At 42.7% G+C, this 18,980-nt stretch overlaps 1 protein-coding gene across 1 annotated transcript; it reads right to left on the bottom strand.

Annotated features, from left to right (window-relative positions):
* Positions 1 to 477: 477 nt before the first annotated feature.
* On the bottom strand, positions 478 to 17,427 carry PLEK (pleckstrin). The gene is made up of 9 exons (XM_009815343.2): positions 17,379 to 17,427; positions 13,561 to 13,716; positions 8,785 to 8,966; positions 7,441 to 7,532; positions 6,295 to 6,479; positions 4,538 to 4,642; positions 2,764 to 2,847; positions 1,491 to 1,560; positions 478 to 617 (listed from the first exon to the last, which is right to left on the bottom strand). The coding sequence occupies exons 1-9, from the start codon at positions 17,424 to 17,426 to the stop codon at positions 478 to 480; spliced, it is 1,062 nt and encodes a 353-aa protein (XP_009813645.1). The 5' UTR covers position 17,427.
* Positions 17,428 to 18,980: the final 1,553 nt, after the last annotated feature.

Raw genomic sequence — 18,980 nt, 5'->3', positions numbered from 1 at the left:
AACAAGCAGTAAAAAGATCTGGTAAAGAAGAAAATGCAAAGTTTGTCTTGGGAAAACTTTGAAATACCTGAAGGTACTGAAATACAACACAGGCTGAATGGTAGGTGACTAGCTGAGTTCCTCACTCACAGTCAGTGACATGACTGTCCCCTGTTAATGGTAAAATTCTCACTATCAGCTGTGGCAGCAGGGAAAGCTATAAGGTACAACCTTCCCAAGGTAGAATGATTACTCTAAGCAGCACACACTACTATGGCATGTTCTATGCTATAATTTAGTAAAATATTACCATAATACAAAGTTAGTTTGTTAGTGCCCACTATAGAATTGAAACTTACTACCCACCCTCACCCCCAACCCATGAGCCTTAGGACGCCTTTCTGGATGATACTGTTTTCTCTCAGTGAAATGCTAAAATTCCTGTTTTGTTTTGAGTAACTAATTTCAGTTGTCTGTCTTCTTGCTAGAAGATCATCTTCATTTTCCAGTCCTAGCAACTGCCTGAATTGCTTTGATCCACTCTGTACGCTCTGTGGATGAGGCTGCTTGCAAGTAATAGTGGATTTCATTTGCTGTGATGATTTCAAAGAGGATGTTGTCAACGTCATACTTCTTGGCTACAGAGAAGAAATAAGGAAGTCAGCTATGAGAGAATAAAATCTTGTATTTACAATGTTTCTTCCTTGTAAGGGGATGTTCTTCCTTTCTAGAGCTGTGCCTGACCAGGCCTTCGCAAACAGATTGCAAGACTGAGTCCATGAGATAGGTCTCTCCCTTGGAGAAATTGTGCACATTTCACCTTCAGGAGTTTCTGGTTAATTGATCTCCAGTCATGGAAGGATCTGCAATGCTGCAGACAGGTCATATTCCCTGCCCCCCCTCTTGTGCCTTGCCAGCTACAAAACCAATATCTTTAATTTCATGTCACATCCAGAATCTCTGTTTTTTTTCGCATCTGCCAGCACAGCCTACACAGGTGCTGAGATGCCAACAGACTTTCGTGCTGGGTATGATAGTCTGTCTCTCCCATGGAGGGGAGAATGCATGGAATGAGTGTTTCTTGTTCCTTGCAGCACTGCTTAACCGTTGCTGTTCCCACAACTTTTAGTTTTGGGAAGGAATAGAATGTGAACAGTAATAATTTGTTGGCATAACCATTTCTAACATAAAGCTTCCATCCCAAATTCATCAACTAAAAAGAGCAAACTCGGCTTACTTTGTCTAAGGCCAGTTATCCTAACATAGGGATGGCGTCATCTGTTTGACAAGCCTTCTCTAAACAACGGACAAAACACGAGATTCCCACTTGCTACCTTTACCACAGTACCCTGCTTCAGTAATTAAGACAGCAACACAGAGCCTAGTTACTAGAAGAATTACTGAATCATTGCACATAGATTGCTTTTGAGTAAAAACCACTTGTGATTTCAGGCAGACTGAAAAAGTGTACCAAAATCCTATTACACAGCTCATTCAATATGGTTCCTTACAGTCTGGCATATCTTCCACCGCTGTCACCACACAGCCTCTCAAGTGAATTGCTCCTAGTGGTTCTTCTCCCTGGTGAGGATGTGAAATCAAAATGAAATACAACATTTCTGAAACTGTTCACATATTAATATCTGGCTACAACTCCAGAACAGAAACAAAAACATTTGCTGACTTAGTTTGTCACCCGGGAAACCAGGGGATCCTCAGTCTCTGTGTCGAATGGAGGGTCGGGGGGTATGGGAGGGGGAAGACCTGCAAATAAATAGGAAATCTCTTTTGGGATTTGGAATTCAGGATCTGCGGAGTACTGAGTGTGACCTGAACAAAGGTACAAGAAGAATATAAGCCTTGTGCCAACTATAACTTTTCTTTTGATGTCACAGTGAATAGGAAAAAAGGTTTGTTAGCAAAAAAGTAGATCTTAGAAGTAATCTTACCAAGCAGCAGGAGCAGCTATACCCTTATTTACAATTTGGTCTCTTGTGCACTTCAGGACTGTGATAGTCAAAAAACAGGTGAAGATACATTTTTTGTTGGCATAAGCCTGAAAGAAGCAGTCCCTATAAGCTGACACACCTCAGCCCTTTGGGAGGGGAAGCCAGGAGCGGGAAAGGCAAGCTGGGAATATGGAGGTCAAAAACTCTTCTGTGTTGATTCTCCAGTGTGCTTAGGCTGCTTCTGCCAAGGGCAACAGGCACAGCATAAAGCACCTGTAACCCACAACACAATGGCACTGCTCCTGCAGCAGTGTAGGACGAAATAAAACCTGTGGGCTGAATCTACCTTAATGCCAGCTTTTGAGAGGCAGGTTTTGCCTGTGGCAATGCTCCTTCCTTTCTTAGGGCAGGGTTTGGCCCATTAGAATTACGTAAGAAATGGAACACCATGTCTCAGCCTGACACTGAAAATACCTGTTATAAACTGCAAAATGACTGTATTGTGTTCATTTGAGCTTATGACCTAGTTCATTTTAATCAAGTGAGAGCATGCATTAATTCTAATTAATCACAGATAAGATGTTTGAGCACAGTTCAGTGCTGCCTGTTCCCAGGTCTGGGTGGCACTTGCCACCCTGACTTGGCAGCCCCAGAAACTATCCTTCCCTCTGCTTTTCCAGAGGGTAGCCAAGCAGTGCAATCACAAACAGCCCCACTTTCCTGCTTCGTCTTCCTCATAGCACATTCATGCACATACTCCATTCAGACATTTCTACAGAAAGGCAGCTTTAAAATAAACAGGGAAATAAACCAAAGTTGACCAAATGTCTCTTACTCCAGCAGGATCATAGTAGTGAAGGTATGCAGGGTCGTCTCTTAAAACAAACTTTCTCACTTTCCAGTTCTTCCTCCGATGTCCCTAGGAAAATTCAAAAACAGGAATGTCGTGAACTGCTTTGCCTGCAAGCACTTACAGTCAGCTTATCCACGCATAAGAGAACAGGCAAATAGAAGAGGGAAAAAGATTAGTATTTTGGACAGGAAATATTCACTAGAGTAGGACTTGAACCTGGCCTTTCTGCATCCCACTGTTTTGCACAACTGGGCTATCACACTGGTTTATCTTTTTATTTTTTGTACAAAGTAGAACAGCTTCAACATGGGAGATTCCCCTAAACACATCTCATAGTCTGGTAGCTCTGACATTCACATGAGGTCTGTGAGAACTGGGCTTAAATGCTTGCCAGAAAACATGACTGCAAAGTGTCTTGTGGCAAGGTACCTTGAACTATTGGCAAGAATGAGCTGAAGGTTCTTCTCTCCCTGCAAAGACAACAGCAGCAACAAAAAAGGCTTGTCTGGCTCAATCACTCTGGAGAGGGCTCATGGCTGAGAGCTCAAGCAGAAATAAAACCACCTTCCAACATGGGCGTAGATGCCTCATTGCTTTCAGCAGATCTAGATTTTTCTCCACCCATCATTTCAGTCTTGGAAACGGGCATTCTCAGCAGAAGCAGTGACACTTCTAAGCAATGATCCACAACTCACTGAGGGTGACCAAACGCAGACTAACACTGGTGGAAGACTGTTCATGAATCACTTCCTCTTGGCATTTCAAAATACTAGTTTCTCAATTAACTATGCTGTTGGCAAGGAAGCTGTTACTAACTAGGCAGAGGTGAATGTGACAGGCTAAAAGTTAGCAGAAAGACACGTATCTAATTTCTTCCATTGCTTCTGAGTAATCTGACTGAGCAAGAGAAATAGAAGTGAGCACCACCAAAAAGTTCTTAGGCTCCCAAGGGATATTTTAACAGTGGAAATTCAGACTTGATCTTAGGAAACATTTCTTTACAGAGAGTGGTCAAACACTGGAACAGGTTTCCTAGAGAGGTGGTCAGTGCCCGATGTCTGTCAGTGTTTAAGAGGCATTTGGACAATGCCCTTAATAATACGCTTTATCCTTTGGTCAGCCCTGAAGTGGTCAGGCAGTTGGACTAGCTGATCGTTGTAGGTCCCTTCCAACTGAACTATTCTAGTCATTGAAGAATCCTGGTCTTGCCTTTAGTTCACTAATATCTGTTTGCAATGGCCTCAGAAAGTAAGGATCTTACCATGATGTTCACTGTATTGCTTAAAGTTTTGCTGGAAAGGAAGGTATACAGTTATCTTCTGTCTTACAGATGGGACAGGATCAAACATTAGTGACTGAAAGGACTCTTTTGCTCAGGTATGCTGAAAAAGCCTGTGAAAACTGGCAACTGAATCCAGTTGTGTATCCAGAGGGACACTGGATTGGCAGCCTTTTTACTGAGTTTCGTTCTGCATTGTACCAATGACTCGTCACATCTCCTGCTTTAGCACTCTTTCCTAAACTACAAATTGTCTTATTTTGTAATAAGAGCAATAAACCTTGCAACGTTGGACAAAAGCCCTGCTGCCACGCTAGAGCAAGCATTCTTTGTGCAAAGGCAAGAGGGACAGAGATGAAACCTGTCAAGTGTGGCATAAGCTAGTTTCTTGCTTCTCTAAAGCTTTTAGGTGTAAAAGCAATCTTGTATCCATGCAACATCATCCCAGTGACAGGATGGAACACGTGCAATACTGACCTGTTTCAGCAAACATCCTTGTTTGACTACTATGCCTCTGAATTCTTCTTTCAGGACCACATCATCATCACTGGAATTGCCCTCACAGAAAAACCCACTGTCTGGCTGCATGACCATAAGAGAAAATTCAGAAGTTACACAGGTGCTGCATGTTTATGTACATGTACAAATCTAGATTCTCTTTGGCTTCCTTCCACCCAAAAAGTCAACCCTTTTATTGGGAAAATCTCCCAGTGAAGTTGAGGAGCTCTCCAAGTCACCGTGGAAGTGTTTCAGTGTGAGGTAGGACTACACCAATGAGTCTCAGGGCATCTGAAGGGAACTGGAGCATCTGTGTATATGTCAATGCCTCCATTCTCCATGATTCTTGGTGTCACATTTCCTCCATGATGGACAGGCTGCCTCAATCCCATGATGTCACAGGTTTTTAAATGCACAGACAGCAGTTCATATGAAGCAATGCCAGCACAGCCAACATACTCCACTCTGGCCATTCCTGCACCCAACACACCCTTCCTCTTCCTCCATCCATCACAACCATCTAGAATTTGGTAAGAAGAAATGCTCCATCCAGGCTATCTTCTCCAACAACAAGAACTGCCCCTAGTTTTTGAAATTTGCATTTTTCTACAGCTGTGATGTTGGGACGTGTGCACTGAGCATAGGCTGTCTCAGGATCCATGCATCACATCCATTCCACACCAGATAAATTGTGATGCTACTTACTGAAACCTTACGCTGTTCAAATGATGTAAATGTAGGTAACCATTCATGTGGCTTAGAGTAAACGTCTGTGCTGCCTACTTGTATGATAGCAAGTCAGACATTGACCTGCTGTGGCATCCTCACACCACATTGGTATTGAATCAAACTAGAAACAAGCTGAAAGCAAGCAGAGTGCACATGGGCTGCTAGGAGAAGTGTCCCAGGTAGCCAGGAACTGTGATGGCCACAAGACTGCCTTCACCAGCAGTGTCTCTCCTTCATTGCTGCTCAGGTAAAGTCTCCCTTCTAGGAAAACAAATGAAGTAATGGGAAATTCATTTTGCTGAAGTCAAGTGATTCTATGTGGTAAATATAAGCAGAATTGTAATATTTAAGCATTTTACTTGACAGAAGGCATACTTATTTGTTAGCATAAGTTCATAAGCCAAACATCATTAAAACGGTATTTGACTGTGATTGTGATATTGCAAGTTCTTCAAATCAATCTGCAGAATATGAAGCAATAAAATGAAAAGGTTGGGTAAGCTACCCAGGACCGGTGTTATCAGCAGATATTAAAAACTTTTGCTTCTCCGCTCACAGGCAAGCTGTGTGTATGTGTGCACACGCTGAGTCAGATTTGATGGCTCTGCACAAAAATGGGTTTGTAGCTTGTGCCACTCTGAGAAGCCCCATGATAATGAATTACTCTCTTCACTTCCACTGAATCATCAGGGGAACTGATGGCTAAATTCTGGTCGCTGGTGAAGTTGCCAGGAACAAAGTCTAAGTTAAAAAGAACCCAGCTTGATCTCAGCACTCAATTCACACTTAGAAGGGTGCCAGAAAAAACAATGTCCTGCTTAAAAATATTAAAGTGAGCCAGTTCATTCTGAGTATCACGTAGAGAAAGACAATTAACATGGATGTCTCCATTTCTGTACAATCTTTCCTCCAGGACTTAAGAAACCCAACAAGAAGCCTGAGAAAAGCAGAGCATCAGTAAGTCTGAGAAAAAAAAAAAAAAACAAACAACAGAATACAACACTCACAAAGTAATAGTAGGCATCACTGAGATCTAAGAAGGGCGTGTCTGACAGTCCCTCGGCAGCAGCCTTGGACGTATCTCCTGCAGGCTGTAGGTAGCCTTCACTCAAGAGCGAAGAGGCAAGCATAAGACCTTCTTTGCGATTTCGGATGGAGTTGCTAGACACCAGCCAGTCAATCACAGAGGTGCCTGGTTACAAAGGAACAAACAACATCAGCCACAAAGCAAGACAAACACAAAGAAGCCTAAAAATACACAGGCAACAAGCCTACTCCATCTATTCATCAATCTCCTGAAAGATGTTCCTGGTGACAATGCTGAGAGCTAATCTGGAAAGCTGCCTGGGTCATCCAGTGATGTACAGCCAATCCAACTGATGGCAGGGGCCAGTACAACTCTTGATGACTGTGCCTGAGGGAGAAGAGAGCCTGGAGGGGATGCCAGGACTAAGCTGGGAAGCCTAAGGGACAGGGACTGGGGAAGTATGAAGGACAGCCAAGCCTGGAGAAGGCAGTCTTCCAGGCTGCTATGTTGCTGACAGTGTTGTTGAAACAGGGTGACTTTTAACTCTAGCACCCACAGATTTGATATTCTGAAAGGAATAGTACTTCTGGAGTTAAGTGTTCCATGCAACTTTCTACAAAGATCTACTTCAATCTTTCTGGCACTGATCGACAGGACAAGAGGAAACGGCCTCAAGTTGCACCAGGGGAGGTTCAGGCTGGATATTAGGAAAACTTTCTTTACTGAGAGAGTGCTGAAACACTGGAACAGGCTGCCCAGGGAAGTGGTGGAGTCACCATCACTGGACGTGTTCAAGGAATGTGTGGACGAGGCATTGTGGGACATGGTTTAATGGGCATGGTGGTGCTAGCTGATGGTTGTACTTGATGATCTTACAGGTCTTTTCCAACCTTAGTGATTCTGTGATTAAATTTCTTCCTCTGCTCTTGCTTACCATGACCATAAATGAACACTTTTTCAAGCTTCATCCTTTGAACAACTCCTGTGTTAGTTATGAAAACAGCTGCCGAGTTTGCTTCTCAAACTTCTCTGTGCTGTACAGAGCTTGCAGCTGTTTTATCTATCTTTAGCCTCTTGGCCCTGTGCTCCCTTTCTTGTATGGAAAAGAGGGACAAGAGCTCCTTACCTGTAAAGCAGTAATTGAACACTTTTTTATCTTTTTCCAACTTCAACTCCTTTATTCCCTTTTCAGGATCTTTCATTGAGAGGTACAAAGCACTGCGCATGAAAAGAACCACAGAAACTGTTAGCAAATACAAAGCGTTAGCCAGTTTGTACAATAATATCATTGCCATTCACAGGGTTTTCATGTTTTGCTGGCATATCGATCTCTGCAGAGCTATAGCATGGCTTAGTTTAATCTCCTGAAAAATTTACGTTGCAAAGCCTGGATGCCTCACTACATCACTGTCACAGCTGCAGGAGCAGAGCGGGAAATGCACAAACGGCTCACCACACCCCCGTATTTCGAAAATGGAACAACTTGTGGTGACTGTAGCGTGAAGAGAGGAACACCCGCTGCTGAGGCACCTTCACAAGGTCCCACAGCCTCGGCACCAATAGGGGAGCCCACTGCTTTGCTACGTTCCCCCAAAGGTCCTGGGCTGAGCAGAAAACTTGTCGCTGTGACATCTCCAAGCGTGCATGCTCTCAGAAACCCTAAGTAACTCAGTGACCCCTGGTCTGACTTCCTTCCTCCCACCCGCTTTTCACTTGCTCAGAACTCTAACTCCTTGGAGCTCTGGAATGACAAGAAGGATGAATATTAAATATCACAGGCTAAGTCCTTAGGCTTGCTAGTCAGGGTGATCCTCTGCTGAAGCCTGTGAAGTCAGATTTAGTTGGATCTTGGCCCTGTGCAGTTTTACTGTCCTCTAAGGAGCACTGCAGGCTCATTTATATCTTGGTATTTACTGCTGAGAAGCGAAAAATAAGTTGTCCTTAAGTTTTTAAAGTACTGACAAACAGATGGCTTCCTATGTGTGCCTTTATCTCTTCTTCTCCCTTTGCCAGTTGCAAGTTCTCTGGCAGGCACCTCTCTCCCCTCACCACCCAAAAGCTAGGTTAACATCAGCGTTTCTCTGGAGAGCAAACAAAAGGTTTAAAATATTTTTGCAATAAATTATATATTGTATAAAAATGTCTCTCCCGGAAGAAGCAGCACTTTGGCTGGGGTCTCCTTTCGCACTGCAGTGTGCTCAGAAATCTCTTTATCAGCAAAATCCTTTGATAAATAAGCATGTTTCAGTAAAAGATGTTGTGTTAAAAATTATCTTTCCAGTTCTGATTGCTAGCTCATTTCTGTGACATTGACCATTCTGAAAACGTTAGGCATGCAGAAAGGACTCTGAGGAAAACTAGAGAGGTAGCATGGACAGACACGCTTATAGCTCTTCCAGACTGAGGTTACATATCTGGCACACCGCCTGTCGACGGAAGTAAATGAAGGAACAGAGCTATGAGAACAAACCTCAGGTTGATTGTTTCAGGCAGTCTGATAGACTTCCTTGTGGATTTTCTGGCAAACCTTTGGCCTCCATCTATGCAATGAATTGCTTTCTTGATATCCCGTACCCAGGCATCTCTCTCCTCCAGGTAGGCAGCTTGAAAAAAGTGGTCCTGCTGCTTGGCCGCAGTGAGCTTGAAGACAAACTGGAATGATAAATGAAGGTTTTTTTAAAAGTTACTTTGGTGTAGCCAGCTGCGCATGATTAACCTAGTACCATCATGACATACAGCTTACCTGTGCCTAAGGGACTACAGAAAGTGCCTTAGAGCCACAGTTAAACTAAAAAAAAACTCCGAAGAAAAACATCAACAGGGAGCACAGGTAACTGACTCCTTTTGCTATTTCCCCATGAGCAATCCTGATATTGTCACTACAGCCAAGGTGAGTGGCACCGATACAGCTGCTGATTTTAACTTTTGCTGGGAAGTTTAACACAGCTGAGAGGCCCTGCAGGGTTACAGTGGGTGTAAATTAATCTTAACGTTCAGAGATGTGGTTAGACTGAAGGAGGGAAAAAGCCCTGCATTGTGTTGCTCAGTGACTGATTCACAAGGGGAGAAAAGGTCACAGTCACATTGGAGAGCAGCTGAACACATTTGCAGCCTAGCAAACCTTTAAGGGCTTGGTAGGGAGATAATACATCCAACCCTTGGCTACACCTTATGATCAGTACCTATCTAAACACACTAGCAACAATGGAAAGACTGTATTTCCCAAAAAATGAGAAAAGATCTTTTCAAGGTAGTTCCAAGCAGAAAAAAAAAAACAACACCAACCTGGAAAAAACAAACAAACAAACAAACACACACAAAGTTCACACTGCTTGATCTCGTTTTCAACCAGTGATCTTTTGGGTGGAAAATCTGGATCTAATTACTCAGTTGAGAGGGTTTCCACTTCCTCTAAAATGTAGTTCCCCATAAGTGGAACCGTCATTTGTTCTATAGTTGTATAGAATAAATACAACAGGTTCTGACTTAGCAGGCATCTAAAAATGACAGGCTAATCAGCAAGCAAACGGCATGGCTTTAAGAGGGCAAGTAAAGCAGAGACTATCATCAAAGAGCAGAGAGCAATGAATCTATAGCAATGAAATCAAAACATTGAATGAGTCTGCTGAAGCCCATGTTTGTAAATGGCACATTTCTGAACATCCCTAATATGCATCTTCCAGATTGTTGCCAATGGGGAAAAACTCTGACACCTTGAAATTGTGCAGAAGTCCCACTGACTTTCATGGAAGACAGATTTCAAACTTACAAAGCAGTGGGTCCTCAGAAATCCATTTCAGACAGAAAAGTAACCATTTCTTATCTGACACTGTTCATATTTCCAGCAACACCCACCTTTTCTATTATGCAGTAAAGAGCTACATCCTGAAAATCAATGTACGGTGCATGTGAAAAGCAAATAGAAAGATCTCTCCAAATCCCAATATCCGAGAGTCATGCTAACACACCAGATTAACAGAATGAAATATCACAGCATTAAAGCAAGCTTTTACCAAAGGAAAAATCAGCATTCTTGAAGTCAAAGAGCTGAGAAGCAACATACAGTGAAATGCTAAAGAAGAGTTTTCATTTCTAGTACACAAAGGAGACTGGGAAAGCTCTTTCTCTTAACTTTAGCTTTTAGAAAGCTAGGCCACTAAGCTAGACATTCTGGCTTCCTCTGAAATTGGTGAAGAGGTTGATTCTCCAATCCTAGAAGTGACCAAGTCTCCCTCTGACGATGCGTAACGGTTTTTGCTTTTGAGAAAATTAGACCATTAGACTGAACGAAACACCACCATTTTAGATAGTCAGATTCCTTTGTCCTAACTTAAACTATGAACAACCACACACAATAATGCTATTCACAGGAAAGCCGTGGTGAAAACGGAGAAAGCACAAGTATAGCAGAATTAACATCACATTAAGCAATGATCAAACTTCAGATCAAGAACAGCGAACAGTGGTTAATGCATTTTGAAATAAAATCTCAAAATATGCAGTGGCAGCCTCTTCTGAACAGTCTGTATCTCTGTTTAATAAATTCAAGATTGCTTCCTTTCCCGTCAGCACCTGCTTTTTGCAATTGATTTAGTAAACAAAGTGTGTTAGTGATGTGCCCTGAGGTTTCAAGCTAGGCCCTGATGCAGATACACAAACAGATTCAAAAAGCTGAAATCTAACCCGATGAATGAAAAAGCCTGCTCATGGCTCAACAGCCCCTGCTCCAAACTGGGCCCAAGTAAGTGAGACTGGACTTAAAACTGACCTGATCAGAATTATCCCACTTTTCACCCCACAGAACTCCTGTCCTAAAAACATACTTTCATTTCTAGCCATGTGAAGTAAATGTATGCAAACCACTAAGGACTAGAATAATTCCCATAAAAGAAAGAACTCTGTGTTTTGGCACATAACCAACGAGAAGGTAGGATGGAATGCAGAGGCATTGGATTCAGCAATTTAGTAAAGCTGTAAAATAAAAGATACAAAAATCAAGATACTACATTTTCAAGGAATATATGTAGAAATTTAGGTTTCATTGTATTGGGCAGTAACTACTTGTAAGAACAATCCCAGTGATAGCTTTGCTCATATGAATGAGCGTGTTGCAGTTTTGACTGAACAGCGCAAATTTTAAGAGAAAATACATCTCCAGGGCTATTCAGCTATGGACTTGCAAAACGATCTCACAAACTCAGTAAGGTGGATCTGCTCCTGCTGAAGCTGTTTGGATCACTTCCACTGACTTCAGCAAACTCTACCTCAGATCTTACTTATGAAAAGGTGTTTTGGGTGCCTTAATGCCCAGGTCTGAAAGCCTTCCTTTTTTCTCTATTCTCCCTCAGAAAAGGCCCCAGCAACTAAAATGAAACATAATGTAAAACTCATTATGTAAACTCATAATGTAAAATGAAACATAATGTTAAACTCATTGCAGTCAAAGGAACGATCCTCAAAGACTTCAGCAGCCTTCGATACAGATGCAATGTATCTTCTGCAAACTGGTACATCCTCAAGCAACCCTTTGGGCAGGTGAGGATCTCTCTCACTCTGCCTTCACCAGACATCAGATACTTCAGACCTCTCTGCCTATTTTGTAGAATGCACATATGCTGGTGAATTATCTTTTCATTATTGTTAAATGGATTACAGCTACTGACATTTCCAAGCAACTACTATAGGCCAATACTGATGTCAGTGCCTCTGTGGCAGTTTGAAAAAAAAAAAAAGAAACAAAAAAACCCCCCACAAAACTGTTTGGAAAGGAATGTGTTGTGAGAAAAACTTAATTTCTACCAGTATAATGTAGGATCTGTGATACTCTTCTCCCCATGCATTATACCTTACGTATAGAGTAAGGAGTGCTGTGCTGAGGCTTGTTAATTAGATGATGTAGGAACATGATTTCAAATCAGCAGAATTAGAACCAAATGCATGCAGATATACTTAATTTCTGTTCCTTTATTTGGTTATTTAATGCTCCTGCTCCATGCTCTAGTCCCTAGACATAATTATGCTTCACCTTTTATTATTCATGATTTGCAAAAGAGGTAAAGTGAAGTGCTGTAACAAAGAGCTCCCAGCCAGTGCCCAGGCAATGCACTGACACACAGTGCAAAAATCCTGTTTTACCAACAACTATTTTTCAGGAACCCTGTAACAAAATATGTATGCTTGTACATTTATCTTCCTGTATCTTATTTTCTGTCAAATAAGACTCTGAATTTGTGAATATAGTGATCTGTGTGTTTCACTGGGAATTGGGACCTCAGTCAGGACAAGAGGAAATGGCCTCAAGTTGCGCCAGGGGAGGTTCAGGCTGGCTATTAGGAAAAATTTCTTTACTGAGAGAGTGCTGAAACACTGGAACTGGCTGCCCAGGGAAGCAGTGGAGTCACCATCAATGGAGGTGTTCAAGAAACGTGTAGACTTGTCACTTCGGGAGATGGTTTAATGGGCACGGTGGTGTTGGGTTGATGGTTGGACTTGATGATCTTGCAGGTCTTTTCCAACCTTAGTGATTCTGTGATTCTGTCTTTGCACTTGCTACCCTCGACCTTAGAGTTCCCAAATGTGTAGGCAACATTTGAACTACTTTCTCTAAATCAGTTTTGGGTTTTGCGCTCTCTCTCCGAGTGTAGATATGACTCTTCGTCACTTGCAAAAGCCCTAAAAGTAACAACGCAGTGTGCGATTAATACAGATTGCATGAATGTGAAGTTTGTGGGGTTGGGTAGTTACTAAATGGTAATAAAAAGGTTTGCAATTACAGCTTTACTTAGGCATTCTGTCACAGCACAAATGTGTCTCCTTCTTGTCTGAGCAAGCCAGTTGTTGCTCTTTGACAATAAATAAATGTTTCCACTGCTCATGAAATAGTTTCCCACACCTTTATTCTGTGGCAGCTAGATTTATGTTTAATCCAGGAGTTGTGCCATTCAGCTGCTAAGCGTCCTCACAACAATATAATTTAGCTCTGCTTTCTGACAGACTCAGAGATTTAAAAAAAAAAAATAAAAAAATCACTTTCCTAATTGCTCTTCTTGAATTATCCTGATTTTTTCCTGAGCAGTCATACCTTTCAAATACTACAAAAATCCAAGCCTGCTTGTGACCTTTTAAGACAAGTGAGAGTTGCCACTAGGATGAGTGTAAGGAATTTGTAACCACCAGCCTTTTGCCCCTTCAGTGCCTCCAGGAGTATAAGTATACTGTCAATCATTGTTATAAAAAAATTACTTACCATTCTTTTGCCAAAATCTTGGCATGGGCTGTTAATAGAGCTTCCTTTTAGTGGGACCATCCCTTTGGGGCTGTTGTCAGCCTTCCGCTTGTAGAATTCAATTCCATCTTCCAAGAGCACAACCCACATTGGCTTCCATGTATTAAACATGCTGCCCTGCATCAATAAAACACTGTGTATATTATGTTCAGTAAATCACTCTTCACATGATATCCACTGAAGATATGACCTTCCAGGGAGTGTCTGACTGATGCTAAAATAACTATAGTTAGTGTCTCAAGGGGAACATACCACAACCACACCCATCTTACTATGCAGTTAAAAAACATTGTTGTTATTCTTCTGAACACCACTAATTTCCCCTTGTAGTCACCCCAGCCATGAGTTTTTCCAAAATCACATCGCCTGTCCCAGAAGGTGTTTCTCTTCAGTATCAGTTAGTCCCAACCACTGTCTTCAAGATGACATAGTGGCAATATTGTCAATTATCCTCAAAATTTCCGGATATGAACTGGCACATTAGGACTGTCTCATTAACTTGAGCATCCTGTGCCATATTTAGGATTTGATGCTACAATACAGTCAGTAGTTGAGGCTTGGCCGCCTGATAAGCACACATCTCGGAGGATTTCTAGACATATAAGAACAAACTGTAAGAGTAATGAATAATTTAAGGGCCTGAGGCTGCAGATCTCCAACTGCTGTGGTGAGGAATTGAAGTGCTTCATTTAATCTTTTAAAGCTTTTACTTCCTATTCCTGAAACACAGCTGTTTGTTAGATTCAAGAAATAAAGACAGGGCTGGATCCTACACATAGTGAAACACACAGCAAAACTCTCAGGGACTCAGAGAAGACGACCTGTTTCTCTGTGTTGAGCACAATTAACCACTAGAATTACTAAGACTGTTGCACTCTAGCTAGATGACCTCTCCGGTCCTGCCTGCAACCAGCTTCAAAAGTGGTCACAATCCCAGATACACAAGTGACTTACCGCTCAGCCAAATGAACATTTAGATATGCTGAATACCAACAGTTCCTCTGAAGAGTTACCAAAGCACAACCAACATTTGTGGCCCCAAATCAAAGACCATCCTTCAAATATATTAGCTTCCCGTGCTCTTTCTGTTACAAAGAGAGACCTAAATTTATCCTCCCCCTCCTACAACTCCGTCCACAGCATCCCTGTCCTCCTTAGACCATGCTGGCTGAGCAGTGCTAAAGCCTCAGCCACCGCTGTGCTGTGCAAATGGCTTGTTTTGATTTGTTAAACCTGAGAGCTGGGCAGAGTTAGTTACATTTGCATTTTGTATTTCTGCAGAAGTGAATGAGACAGAGACACACTGAGTCTTTTTTTTTTTTTATTCCCCAAATGAACCCTTTGTCTGTCTCATCCTTTTTTGCTGCCCTACCTTCCAAGAAAGGCCTTTTGCACTCTGAATCAGACCTTATGTTCAATTACAGGGTGGGGAGGCAAAACTGTCAGCCAGGTTCTTACTAAGAGCAGGACCTGCTTCCAGCCTCTGCAGCCCTCACTGGAAGCAGGAGGTGCCCCACAACTGAATGTCACTGCCCTGGGTGTTCTCTGGAAACCCAGCTAAACAGGGAACTGCAAAACAGAGTCTCATCTGGGTACCACATACGGGTTGACTGCTGTTTTCTTTTGATGCTTTTTTTAAATTTTAATAAGCCATAAGAATTTACCATTTTTTGAAAGCCCAAATTGACCCACTGGTTGATTTTCTGCTAAGAAATCAATTAAGATGATGAGCCAAGACAAGAACTGTTGCAATTTCCTTTTGTTTGTGGGTTTACCACAGGTTACAATACTTCTGCTCATAAACAGACAATTCCAGTACTTCCTGAAGACCAGACTCTGACATGCTCTGCCAATGGAAGCCACCATGGAGCAGTGTTAGACTGGCAGTCTCAGATCCACACCATCAGCAAACCCAAACATGGTCACATTGCTCTCATCTAAAACATCTCATGAAAGACAAGCAAGCAGGATGCTGGATTTGCTTTTCCTGGACTAAAAATCAAATTGTCCCACCTGCTCCAAAGACTGCAGATACAGACAAGTGTTCCTTGAATTGCTCTCTGAAATCATTAGCCACTTCAAAAACAGACACAACTTCTCTTTGGTAGAACAACCTCTTTTTATAAGATCTGCAGCACTACAAGATTAGAAAATTAGGTGTTTCTTATGCTCAGAAGATGACACAAGGTCCCCAACATATACAAACAGAGGTTTAAGCTGACCTAAATCAACACTGAAGTCTGAACCCACATTTACTGGAGGTCACGTTGTCCCAGCTAAAGCACTGACCCCCAAGCACAGCACTGTTCCGCAGCCTAATGTAAATATAAAGAGGAGAAAGTCAGTGACAAATGGCCTTTGCTTTCTGCAAAGAGAGCTGTGGCTGCATGGATGACTCCTTTGGGAGGTCAAATCCTTGCTTTCACTTTACAGGAGAGGAGGAGAGTACATAATTAGCAGGTAAGGTTAATCAGGAACATGCTTGTCCTTGCTGGACACTCTGGTTGTGGAATTCACAGCAGCCTCACTGGTGTATCAAAACAGCTGGTACCCATCTGATCTGTATCTTCTGCTGCTTTTGCCCTCCAGCCCTTCCTCTAGCACACTGCTGCTCCTCACCACCAGCATAAGCTCACTTCTGTAAGGACAGAGCCACATATGAGGCTGTTCTACGAAATGGGCACGATTTCCACTTCCCAGTTGCCATTGCAATAGCACCCAGCAGCAACTTTAGTAGTATCTGCACTGCGAGACTTTTTGGAGACCCAGCATCCACAGCAATGTGAGGAAGTGACACTGGCACATCTGTATGCATCTTTTCCCTGGCATACCCAGCCAGGCACACAGTCTGGGATTGTCCCAGTGACTAAGTTTCCAGCCATTCCCCTATCATGGAGGAATATAGATCATGAGCCATTTGCTCTATATATCAGGCCATAGGAACTAGAGATCTGCAATCTGCACAGCACAAATTTGGCTCTCTCTTTCTTCATGACAGCATCACTGCAGCTTTGCGATTACTTTACGAACTTACTTTCTTTCAGTGTCACTGGAAGTAAGACTTGGGAGTGGCCCCTTCATGACACTGGTCCCAGATTAGAGATCCCATCAGCCAGCTGTTCTAATGAGCGAAATTCTCGTTTTGATGAGCACAGACACCACAGGAGAGACCTCCTCTCTTGCTCCAGGACTGTCACTGTTTAGTTAGGCTGCTTTAAGCCAGACTGATCTCACTAAGGATTTAAATTAAAGTCAAGGCCTTATCCTATGGCTCTACCGCAGAAGACCCCAGAACAGAGGTTGCTGTGGGGCAGCAACTGCCTTCCCAAAAACGGGAAGTGCCCATGGTCCCACACACTGTCTCTAGGCCAAGGTGATCTGACCTCTGTAATCTCACTATGCTTTCCTGATGTTTAACTCAGCAATTAAGTGCAGTCGAGTAGGGTGTGGCCATTTCAAGCTGTTACCTGTTTTGCCAAGCTTCCACTAAGGGCATTAGGTTTCTCAATAAAAATACAAATCTTTTGGTCCAAAGATACATCTGAGATGTGCAAAATGCCTTACGTAGTATTCTGACAAGGTATAACTGCTAGCAAGTACCTCTATAATCACTAACACGACACTGGTTTACTGCTCAAGGAACTCTCTTTATTTGCCTTTTCTTTTTGGAAAAAAAATCATCTTTTTTTAATAACTGAAGCCAAAGTATGTTTCCCTGTACCTCCCAATCCGTTCAGAGTTAGCTTCCTCCTCCACTCAGTCCAAAACTGCCCACTTACCTTCTTAACCAAGTAGCCCTCCCTTATGCGCATCGGTTCTCGCTCCATGTCTCAGGCAATCCTGCTCTCAGGTCTGTCAGTGCTGGCAGTTAAGTTCCTCGGGCAGCAAAGTCTGTAGGCTGGCGTTTTTACAGTACAGCTGTGTCACTTTCACAAGTTCCTCTGCCTGCTAATCACATGAAAACAAGCCCATTTCCTCTTACAGAGTGAGAGATAGGGAAACGCAGAAGCACGTGTGTATTTATAGTTTGCCTCTGACAGAACAGGCAACAGCCTGACAAAACGCTCAACTGTATCAAATACGGCCAGCGTTGATGACAGAGTCCTGGGAAATTAAATAAGCATTTTAGTGCCCAATCCCAAGAAATCAGGCCCGCTCTGCAAAGACATGAACTCTAGCAAAACAACAAACAGGGTGGTGTACTGCGTTGCTGCTTGGTGCACGCCAAAAGGATCTCAGAGACAGGTTTCCAACTCACCGGTTCTGTCACTTCATCCCGTCTTTTTGAAGTCTGACTCCCAGTGGGTGTCTGACTCCCGTGGGCTCTGGCAGCGAGCTGGAGGGCCCTCGCTTGGTTAATGACGATGCGCCCTCTGCTGATACCAGAAATTTGTTTATCAGACTTGATCAGGTTTTGGAGTTTGATGCTGAGGCCTCCCAAAGAGATTAGCTGTCAAATAGGCATAAATGGATTAGACCAGCACATTACATAAAGCACCCCAGAATGTCACTTTCTACTACCATCTTTTACTTGCTGCAGAACTCCTTTGGCTATATTTGGTAAAAGATAAGGCAAAACGGTAATTTTCCAAAAATTGATATATACCAGAGTCACAATCCCTCCTCCCATACAGAAGGAAGGGTGGTGGTATATAGGAGGCAATAAGGAGGCTGCTGCATTGCCAAGAGCAAAGTATTCTCCCATGCACAAGACTCCAAATCACTTTTACAGCTTATCATTCAGATAAGGGCTGAGCCCAGGGTTACTCCATCTATCACCTCTGCCACTTGTAAAGATCGCCAAACAGGGACTTTTTCTGCATACAGAAATTCCTGCTCTCCATTTGACTCTCTGTTTGTCTCAGCCTTTACTCAGAAGTATACAGAAGTCTGCCAAGCTCTGTGACAGAGGATCAGAAGGTTAGAAGAGCCCTCAGAGACTTTCTCCAGCCATTTCTCACTGATGCCTGTTTAGTGGTTCTCCCACAGATGAGACTCCGCTCCTTCCTTGGTTATCTGTATTACTGCTTCAAGTTTCTCCTCGTCGTCTGAATTGAGATTTTCCTTTCCAGACCTTTCTCAACTAGCTGCTGCTTAAATGACCCCTCCAGTCTCATCTTTAGGCAGAGCACCTGTCTGTACCAGCAATCTCAGGCTACACACTTTGTAGTGCATTCTGCCCAAAGCATACCTTTTTGTGATGATTTTATGTATTACCAGGTTGTTCAGGTTTTGTTTCTAGAACCTACAGAGTCTCAGTACATTGTTTCTTTGCTCAAGTAAATCATGCTATTGTGAGGATCTGATTGGTATTAAAGGCCCTAGTTGCTGACCAAGCCAATCATCCATTAGGCAGCTCGCAAATCAAAGATTCAATATAT

This window comes from Gavia stellata, chromosome 23 (assembly GCF_030936135.1).
Source record: "Gavia stellata isolate bGavSte3 chromosome 23, bGavSte3.hap2, whole genome shotgun sequence".
Lineage (NCBI taxonomy): Eukaryota > Metazoa > Chordata > Aves > Gaviiformes > Gaviidae > Gavia > Gavia stellata.
Note: the sequence above shows the minus strand (reverse complement) of the source record. Positions and strands in the feature narration are given on the sequence as shown.